Source organism: Sciurus carolinensis, chromosome 5 (genome assembly GCF_902686445.1).
Source record: "Sciurus carolinensis chromosome 5, mSciCar1.2, whole genome shotgun sequence".
Lineage (NCBI taxonomy): Eukaryota > Metazoa > Chordata > Mammalia > Rodentia > Sciuridae > Sciurus > Sciurus carolinensis.
This window is the reverse complement of record NC_062217.1, coordinates 121665309-121675074: the sequence shown is the minus strand read 5'-3', so window position 1 is coordinate 121675074 and position 9766 is coordinate 121665309. Positions and strand designations below refer to the sequence as shown.

The window sequence follows — 9766 nt, the reverse complement described above, 5'->3', positions numbered from 1 at the left end:
AAAGGACAATTGAGCAAATCTAGTTTCCATGAGATTTGTCAAGTTGAGGCTTTAGCAACAAACGGTCCTAGAGTAATTTTGTGAGTTTTGTGCCCCCTGGTGGTGCTTAGGATTTTACTTTTTTTTTTTTTTCTTTTTCTTTTTGTACTGGGGATTAAACCCAGGGAAATTAAGCACTGCACTACATTCCTCTTTTTTTTTTTTTTTTTTTGAGGCAAGTCTTGCTAAATTGCTGAGGCTGGCCTCGAACTTGCCATCCCCCTGCTTTAGCCTCCCGAGTTGGCAGGGATTACAGGTGTGCGCCACCGCACCTGGTTTAAGGTTTACTTTAAAATTTCAAAATACAAAACTAACAGAAAATCTAGAATTGCCCGGCGCGGTGGCGCATGCCTGTGATCCATGCGGCTGAGGAGTCAGAGGAAGGAGGATCGTGAGTTCAAAGCCAGCCTCAGCAACAGCGAGGCACTAAGCAACTCAGTGAGACCCTGCCTCTAAATAAAATACGAAATAGGGCTGAAGATGTGGCTCAGTGGTCGAGTACCCCTGAGTTCAATCCCCAGTAACCCCCACTCCACCCAAAAACAAAACAAAAGACCCCATGTGAATTGGCCACATCATCCCAGGTCAGAGACTAAGCGTCGCCCACATCTGGTCCTCTTAAGGCATAGGCATGTATAGCTACTTAAGTGCTCATTTGTTTTCTCTTTCCCAAAGATTAGGCTCGGAGGGCGGGTCCCTCGAGCCTTGTCACCACATATCCGGGTGACGCACGCCTGTCACTCTTTACCGAGGCTGGACTCTTGGAACTGTTGCTTCGAAATCCCACAAATTGGATAATCCAAAGAGGGCGGGGAAAGGAGGCAGCAGCAGCCAATCAGGCCTCGGCCTCATGTCCAACCAATCGGGTCTGTTCATTTGGGGCTTAGCCAATCGGGCTCGACAAGGAAGACCTGAGTTCGTGCTTACGCTTCTCGCTCGCAGTTGCGGGTAGCGCCGAGTCGAATCTCCTGACTCTGAGGGTCTCGGGTCCTACCTTACTTCTGCCTTGTTCTCGGGAAGTCCTGGGAGTCCGGTCCCGGAAACCATGGGGCGGCAGTGGGGGCCCTCCATGAGGGCGGCCGAGCAGGCGGGCTGCGTGGTGAGCGCCTCCCGGGCTGGACAGCCTGAAGCGGGCTCTTGGAGCTGCAGCGGGGTGATCCTGAGCCGCAGCCCGGGCCTGGTGTTGTGCCACGGGGGGATCTTCACCCCCTTCCTGCGGGCTGGCAGCGGGTCCCTGACCGCGACCGGCGCCGCCTCCCTGTCCGGCGACAGTTGTGGCGACGACCTGCGCCTGCACGTACAGTGGGGACCAACGGCCGCGAGTCCTGCCGGCCGCGCGGAGCAGGGCCGCCCGGGGCTGTGCACGCCCCAATGCTCGGGCCTCGATCCCGGCCTGGCCGCGCGGCCCCGCGGACGACCCCTGCAACCGCCGCGCACGGCCGAGTTACTGCTGCTGCTAAGCTGCCCGACCTTTCGGACCCACTTCGAACGCCTCTTCGGAGGCGAGGTGGCAGAGCAGTGGCGCTTCGCGAGCGCCGCGCCTGAGGACGAGGTGTCAGAGGACGAAGAGGAGGATCAGCTGAGAGCGTTGGGCTGGTTCGCGCTGCTGCGCGTGCAGCCGGGCCAGGAGGCAGAGGAGGAGGTCGGGCCCATGGTAACGGTGGCGCCTTTCGAGGTCGTGCCCAAGGGCGCCCAGCTGCTGGCCTGCGGTTCCCCGTTCGGGGCTTTTTGCCCAGACATCTTCCTCAACACGCTGAGCCGCGGGGTGCTCAGCAACGCGGCGGGCCCTCTGCTGCTTACTGACGCCCGCTGCCTGCCAGGCACCGAGGGCGGCGGCGTGTTTGCTGCGCGGCCCACTGGATCTTTGGTGGCGCTGGTGGCGGCGCCGCTCTGCTGGAAGGCCCGCGAGTGGGTGGGCCTCACTCTCCTCTGCGCCGCAGCCCCGCTCCTCCGCGTCGCCCGCGAGGCGCTCTCCCACCTCCAGCCGGAGGCCGCTGCTCTGGCTGATCTCTTGCCGCCCGAGGTGGGCGCCCCGCGGGGCCTGTCCCTTCAAGACCCGGGACCCCCGTGGGCAGCCGCAGCTGTGCTGGTGGAGTGCGGCACCGTATGGGGCTCTGGAGTGGCCGTGGCGCCTCGCCTCGTGGTAACCTGCCGGCACGTGGCCCCTCGGGAGGCGGCCAGAGTCCTGGTGCACTCTGCCACTCCCAAGTAAGGGCCGCAGGACTATCCCCCTCTCCTCAGCAGGTCTCAGGTGTGGATCAGGCCTTCCACACAGGATTGTGAGCGCCTTTCTGGTCTCATGCCGGTGCTTTGGGGATGTACTGTGGGAAGATGCCTGTGACTCCCTCCTCATTCTTGACTGGCAGGACCTAAATAGAGCTTGGTCAAGATGCCAGGCTACAAGCTACTTTGGAATTGGGAGTTGTGATGGGTCTCTTCCCTACATACAGGACTGGGCATTTTTGAGCTCCTCCGCAGTTTGAATTTCTTGCCTCTCTCCTAGCCCTGGACCTCACACCCCACTAAACCCTTTGATCCCTTTCCCTAATCTTAACCTTTCAGGGACCCAAGATACTGCCCTCCTGGGTGATGAGATGGACCTCTTAATCTTAGTTAATTTCTTGGAGTTTAGCAGTAGCTGCCTTTCTGGATGAAAGTTACAAATGTATAGTTCTCCATAGGTAAACGAAGGGTGGAGGCCCAGGCAGATAGATAACTTTCTGAACAATTTTTGGGTGACCCTAATGGGCAGCCAGGCCAACTTCAGATTAGTCATTTGTTCCTTGTGTAGCAAAAAGCAGCCTTGCCCTCCCTCTGGTGACTGGGCCAGAGGCCTTGGCTTTCTGGCTTGGTTTTTCTGGTGAGGTCTTTCTGTTTCTGTTGTAGCCCCAGGTGCTTAATTCAGGTCAAAGTTAAGCAGTGTAGCACCTTGATGTTCATGCCTGGCCTTACCTGGCTTAACCAGGCCTTGCAAGCCCAGGCCCTTTCAGATCTCCCTTCTGAATCCCCAAGGTTAGTCCAGTGTGGTTAGCACAGCCCAGCTTTACCAGAGGGCCCATGGGTGACTGACTAGGATTTCACAGGGAAAACTGATAGTAAGGTTTTCCTGGTGGTGTCCCCCAATTCCTCAGCCCTCCGCTCTTGTTCCTAAGAAAACCACTGAGTTTGTGGGAAGATACCCCTGCACTGTGTAGCAGGATGTCCCTGTGCCGTGTTGGGCAAGTCACTTAATGTGTCTGAGCTTCACCCTGCCACCCCCTAAGTGAGCTGACATGTAGATTCTTGGACCAGAGGCTGGTTCATAGTGTGCTTAGGAAGCACTAGCATGTTATGTGAACAGGGACTAAGAGGGGTGGAAGCCCATCGTGCCTTCGTGCCACTAATGGGACTTGGGGATATTAACGAGGCAGCGGAGAATGGTTCTGGTATGTTTGCCCAACTCCCACACTTGTGTGACCCTGGGAACTCAACCTCTGGACCTCAGCCATACCATCTAAAATGGAGATAACATCAATCCCCAGGACTGCCAAAGAAGGATAAGTAAAATGGAGATTGTATCAGTGCCTAGGTCACAAGGTCATGAGGACTAAGTGAAATGATATCCACAAGACCTGGCATGAGGTGCTCAGTAGGTAACAGGTATTGGTTAGCACGGCAGGTACAGGAAGCTTAGCGTATGAGTACTCTGCAGTTTGTAAGGCATGTTTGGTTAAGTGATATGCCCAGAGCTGCCTGGCTACTAGGTGTCAGGACTGACACCCAGATCTTCTGACTCCAAGTCCATGACTTTGATTGTCACTCTCATCTTGCTGTCTTCCCAGTGCAAAATTAGCCTGTCATTTGTTTCCCTTGTTCCCAGGAGTGTGGCCATCTGGGGACAGGTGGTGTTTGCCACCCAGGAGACATCTCCTTATGACATAGCAGTGGTGAGCCTGGAGGAGGACCTGGACGGTGTCCCTATGCCTGTGCCTGCTGAGCACTTCCACGAAGGTAAAGGACAAAGGGTACAGTCCGGAGGTGGGCTCTGTGGTCTGGGCCGGACCTCAGGAAGGAGAGTCAGTGTTGACTAGTCTAGCCATGCCACACCAGGTGGCCGCTCCCTTCCCCGGCCCGCAGAGGTGATGAGTCAGGGTGGCATTGTGAGGCTCCTGTTGGAGGCTGTTCCCGAATGCCCCGGGTGCTGGGGGCAGGTGGTGTGCCCTGGGAAGGGTAAGGCATGGCCCTACCCCCAGGCTCTGCAGCAGTGTGGTGTTGGGGTGCTGGGTTTGCAGGGGCTCCTTCTAACACTTCAGGCTGGTCAGAGGAGTGTGTGGTATCTTTAAGCTCCCACGGTATGATCTGGATAGATGGCTTTGAGACATCTCACATAGTGTGAGATGTCCTGTTTCATGGGGACTGATGTAGTGATGAAGAGGGCATATGCTCTGGATCCGCCGCTCCTTGGCCACTGATGTCCTTGAAGGGACTGCCTCACTGCCCTCTGCCTGGGTTTCCACCCCTGCACAGTGGACACCATGCTCCTTACCTTGGTGTGCTGAGGACTGTTGGAGATGTGCCTCGAAAGCACCTAAGCCCAGCCCTGCCCTGGCCTTCGGAGCACTTGGGGAGGAAGGAGTGGCAGCTTTGTGGCCCTCATCACCATTTCTTTTCACCAAGAGACTTTTTAATCCCAGGAGGAGATGAGTATTCCACAAACATTTACCAAGCACCTAGCTAGGAGATGGGAGCCCCAAAGTGTGACTGCCTGTTCTTCCTGCGGTGGGGACCTGGGGAAGAAGACTCCTTGGGATGCGGGTATCTGAGCAGAAACTCAAAAGGGAGGGGAGGGTTGGGACCTTTGGAGAGGGTGGGGACGGGGATGGGAGTGAGTCCTCCCTGCTTCACCCTCCTTCCCTCCCTTGCAGGAGAGGCTGTCAGTGTGGTGGGCTTCGGTGTCTTCGGCCAAGCCTGTGGGCCCTCAATGACCTCAGGCATCCTGTCGGCTGTGGTGCAGGTGGACGACACACCAGTGATGCTGCAGACCACGTGTGCTGTGCATGGTGGCTCCAGTGGGGGACCCCTGTTTTCTACCCACTCGGGGGACCTCCTGGGTAACCAGCTCCTAGGCCCTCTCCCAACCTTCCCCATGCCAGAGCCTCAGTCCTGCCCAGGGAATGTTCCATGTCCATCCCTGGGAGACCCTCTGGGAAGATGTGGAGTGTTATGTCCAGAGTTAGTTTACCAGAGTTTCCAGGCTATTCTGCCTCTGAGGGAGGAGAGGGAGGTGGGCTAGGCTGGAAGGGAAGAGAGCTGGGCCTTGGTCCCTTCTCGGCCTCTACTCTGCTGTGTGACCTTAGGAAAGTCAGTCTCAAGCCTACAGTGGCCAGGCAGGTAAAGTAAAGACAACAGGAGGTGGATGGGGAGGTTAGGGGTCAGTTAGGGTGAACACTGCTCAGCTGCAGCAGACTGTGGCCATGAAGACGTGTGGGCCTGATAGTATTTCACTAGAAGCTGGGAACTTTTTCTTTTTTCTTTGGTACCAGGGATTGAACCCAGGGACCCTTAATCACTAAGCCACATCCCCAGCCCCTTTTACTGTTATTTTTTTATTTTTACTTTTTGAGACAGGGTCTTGCTAAGTTGCTTAGGATCTTGTTAAGTTGCTGAGGCTGGCCTTAAACGTATGTCCTTCTGCCTCAGCCTCCCAAGCTGCTGGGAGTTCACACTATGGCCGTGTGAACTTTTTTTTTTTTTTTAGTGATTGTTAAATCTTTTGATTTTAAACTTTTGGTAATATCAGACTTTTTTGTTGTTGTTGTTTTGTTTTTTAATCTATTTAGCTATTTTAAAAAAGAGACAGACAGAGGTACTATAAGGCCCTGGGTTTGATCCCCAACACTGCAAACAGCAAAAAAGAAAAAAAAAAAAAAAAAAAAGCAAACCTTGAGTGCATATAGAAACTGCTAGGATTCTGTGTATAGCACTACTTGTTTGTTATTAGCCTTTATTTTTTTTACTTTTCTTTCTTTCTTTCTTTTTTTTTTTTTTTCTTTGTTAGTACCAGGATTGATCCCAGAACCCAGGTGTACTTACCACTGAGCCACATCCCCAGCCCTTTTTATTTTTTTTCAGAGCCTTGCTAGGTTGCCTAGGGCCTTGCTGAGTTGCTGAGGCTGGCTTTGAACTTGTGATCCTCCTGCCTCAGCCTCCTGAGCTGCTGGGATTACAGGCGTGTGCCACCGTGCCCAGCACTACTTTTCATTCTTTCTTAACTTTTTTCTCTTGTGGGGAGTAACCTCACTCTTGCTATCTACAGTATTTTTACTTGTTCGTTCAACTCTAGTTACAAATGGTTTTAGAATTACTCACCTCACAGGGGTGAGCAGCAACTTTAGCAAGTAGAGTTCAGTGTCAGAGTGCTCATGTGCAGTTGCTTTGTCTTTAACCTTAGAGCATCCTGTCGAAACAATGCTTTCCCAGGGTCCTTAGCTCAGCTCCTGTCTCTTCCTTCATTGTGGCTATTCATTTGTAATAACAGTCACCTTCTCAGCTTTTCTCCATGTTTTCCTCATATCCTGGGTGTCTTTCTAAACTATATATACACATAAGGGGATGCAGAAAGAAAACAGATTTGTGTGCACAAGTTAGTCCCCCCCATCCCTGCTCTGTCCACCAAGAGGGAGTAGGAGCACTTTGACTCCACTTGTCAACAAGCACATCTAGAACCCAGACCTTGGTTTCTAAATACTTTTCCCTACAAAAGGAACCAAGAACCGGCTGATCCCAGGGCTAAAACAGGGAAAAACCAAGATGAATTAGGAGTATTTTGTCCCCAAAAGGAAGTCTGAACAAGAAGAATGGTGGGAGCGTGTCAAGTGCTGAGGGGACCAGGGCCAACCTCAGGAGCTCCCATGGGAGCAACTCCAACAGCAAAGCAAGCGTCAGTAGTGTCAGATTATACCCAAGGGCAAGAGTGGACATCCTCCAGTCCACACTGATATAAAGAACCGAATGTTAGAAATGGAGACAAGCAACAGCTCTTCCCTACAGAATTCTGAGTAATAAATGTAGGGGAGAAATGAGGAAAATAGGAAGTCACAGTCAGACACCACAGCAGCAGCTGCAGACAGGACCTACATGGATGAATGCTGGAAGTAGTGGGCAGAATATTTGCATAACCTCAGCATAGCTCCTCAAATATTTAGAATTCACAAAGGTGGAAATCCTGTGTACAGCGGAGAGGCCTGGCAGATGCCGGCTCAGCCAGTGGTCAAGGTTAACACCAAAAGTACCATGTATGCAGGCTGGTGGAGCACGGCTTCCTGTGGAGGGCCCTGGGTTTGTGGTCCCCGGCACACAAGCCAACAGCTGCCTCCTGACACACAGACAGACACATTGCTTCTTTGGGATTCTTCCCAATAATGCAGAATTCCATCAAACATGAGATACATTCAGGCCCATTCTACAAAATAACTGACTTAGACTCTTTAAAATGTCACGGCCATGAAAGATAAGGAAAGGCTGAGAAATCCGACTAGATTGCCAAGATTTAGGCAGATGTGACAAAGCAATGTGGAATCCTGGGTTGGATCCTGGAACAGAAAGGGGACCATTAGTGAAAGAACTAGTGAAATCCAAACGAGTTCTCCATTTTAGTCAATAGTATAGCAGCAACCTTAATTTTGTTTTTTGTTTTTTGTTTTTTTTTTGGTACCAGGGATAAAACCCAGAGGGCTTAACTACCTAACCACATCCCCAGCCCGTTTAATTTTTTCTTTTGAGACAGGGTCTTGCTAAGTTGCTGAGGTTGCCTTTGAACTTGTGATGCTCCTGGCTCAACCACCTGAGCTGCTGGGATTACAGGTGTGCACCACTGTGCCTGGCTAGCAAAGTGAATTTCTTAATTTCCATAAATGTTTTATGATAACATAAGTTTTTGCCATAGGGGGAAGCTGGAGGAAAGGCATGCAGGAGCTATTTAGACAAGGCTTCTCCATGAAATTCTCTTTAAACAAAATACAGACACAGCAGACCAAACAAAATGTGTCTGCCAGCGTGACTCATCGATTCCTTCGGCCAGTGTTTGCTGAGGGCCTGCTCTGCCAGCAACTGCCGGGTCCTAAGGGAACTTCACGAGTGAAGCGCTCAGCAAGTAGGGAGAGAGATGACCGGATAACAGTGGGTTCGATTAGGATCGTGGTCAGGGGCAGGGTGTGAGGACAGCTGCCTATTACAGGAAACTCAGCGTCATCTGTTACAATGGCCCCGGGGATCCAGAGTAGAGATGGTCCTCCAACCCCCTCTGGCGTTCTGCCCCCTGGCTCATGTCCTCTTTTCTCTTCTGGCTCCTCAACAGGCATTGTTGCCAGCAACACCCGGGACAACAACACAGGGGCCACCTACCCGCACCTGAACTTCAGCATTCCCATCACCGTGCTGCAGCCCGCCCTGCAGCGGTTCAGTCAGACTGGCGACCTGGGGGGCTTCCGCGAGCTGGACCGTGCCGCCGAGTCCATCAGTGTGGTGTGGAGGCTGCAGCGGCCCCTGCCCGAGGCCCCTAGGAGCAAGCTCTGAGGCTTTGTCATCCCCCCTGCCCCCAGAAGAAGAGTGACTGTTTTGTGCCACACAAAGTGATGTTGAGGTTGTGGCCACCTTAGGATCCAGGGGCCCACCCAGCTCCGGACTCCAGTCCCACGGGCCTCAGAGCTGCAGCCTGTTTTGGGGTGCTTTCTTGACTCCTACTTCCCCAGCATAGACTCAGTCATGTTCTTTCCCTCCTGGGGATCCAGCCCACCTGCACAGCACTCTGGTCCTGGTAGTCAGGTGCTGTCTGTCCTGCTGACTCCTGGCCACGTTGGTCGGGGCTTGTAGAGGACTCTGGGCTTGCTCAGAAGACCTCGGCTCAGAGGGCCTAACTCTGAAGGCCAGAGACAAAGGGGTGGGATACAGTGTGTCCCTGTTCTGCCACACCTGTGGGCAGGCAGGTCCCTGAGGGCCAGGACTCCTGGGTCTTCACTCATGCAGTGCCTTCATTCTCCAGCCCACAGCCTGGGTCTCAGGGACCTTGGGGGTAGGATGTGTGGTTGGGACCTGGAATAAACACCATCTACTACTTCTCTAGAGCTGACTCTTTCCCAAGAATTCTATCAGAAATAGACAAGCACCTGGTAAAGAAATGCCCCCTCCCTATGCTGCTCTTCTGGCAGGGTTTCATCTCACAGGAAGGAGTCTTCTGCCAGTCTGTCTCTGGTTGCTAGTCATGCACCAGCACAGTGCTGGCTGGGACTTGTGGGTCCTGGACGCTGGTGGTCTTGGCCTGGCAGCAGCTATTTACAAAATACCCAGGATATGCAGAGGTCTCGGCGGGACCCTGGGATGGGTGAGAGTTCCAAGGATGTGCAGCAACTTCCAGGAGCTGAGACAAACTGTGAGCTGAGGCTGTGTGCTGTGTGCCCAGGGCTCTCAAGGAATTTTTTGGGGGAGGCTGAAACATGAGGATCGCAAGTTCAAAGTCAGCTTTAGCAACTTAATGAGGCCCCAAGTAACTTAGGGAGACCTTGTCTCAAAAAGAGCTAGGAATATAGCATAGTAGTAAAGCACCTCTGGGTTTAATATCCGGTGCCGGAAAAAAAAAAAAGTAAGAAAGAAAAAGAAATGATTTTCATTTGCAGGTTGAATGCCATTGGGGAGATGGCTAGCGGGCTATCTAAGTGGAAAGAGTGCCTTGGGAGTACCTTGCTTCTATTTG

The 9766-nt window shown here is 52.9% G+C and overlaps 1 protein-coding gene across 2 annotated transcripts; it reads left to right on the top strand.

Moving 5' to 3' along the window:
- Positions 1-943: 943 nt before the first annotated feature.
- Tysnd1 (trypsin like peroxisomal matrix peptidase 1) lies at positions 944-9129 on the top strand. 2 transcript variants are annotated; one of them, XM_047554221.1, is made up of 4 exons: positions 948-2247; positions 3899-4029; positions 4944-5129; positions 8375-9129. In XM_047554221.1, exons 1-4 carry the CDS (start codon positions 1085-1087, stop codon positions 8590-8592), a joined length of 1698 nt encoding a protein of 565 aa, XP_047410177.1. In that variant the 5' UTR covers positions 948-1084; the 3' UTR covers positions 8593-9129. The 2 variants fall into 2 exon arrangements, with proteins under 2 accessions (XP_047410178.1, XP_047410177.1); XM_047554222.1 differs by lacking the exons at positions 4944-5129; positions 8375-9129 and adding an exon at positions 4546-4866 and having other exon boundaries at positions 944-2247.
- Positions 9130-9766: the final 637 nt, after the last annotated feature.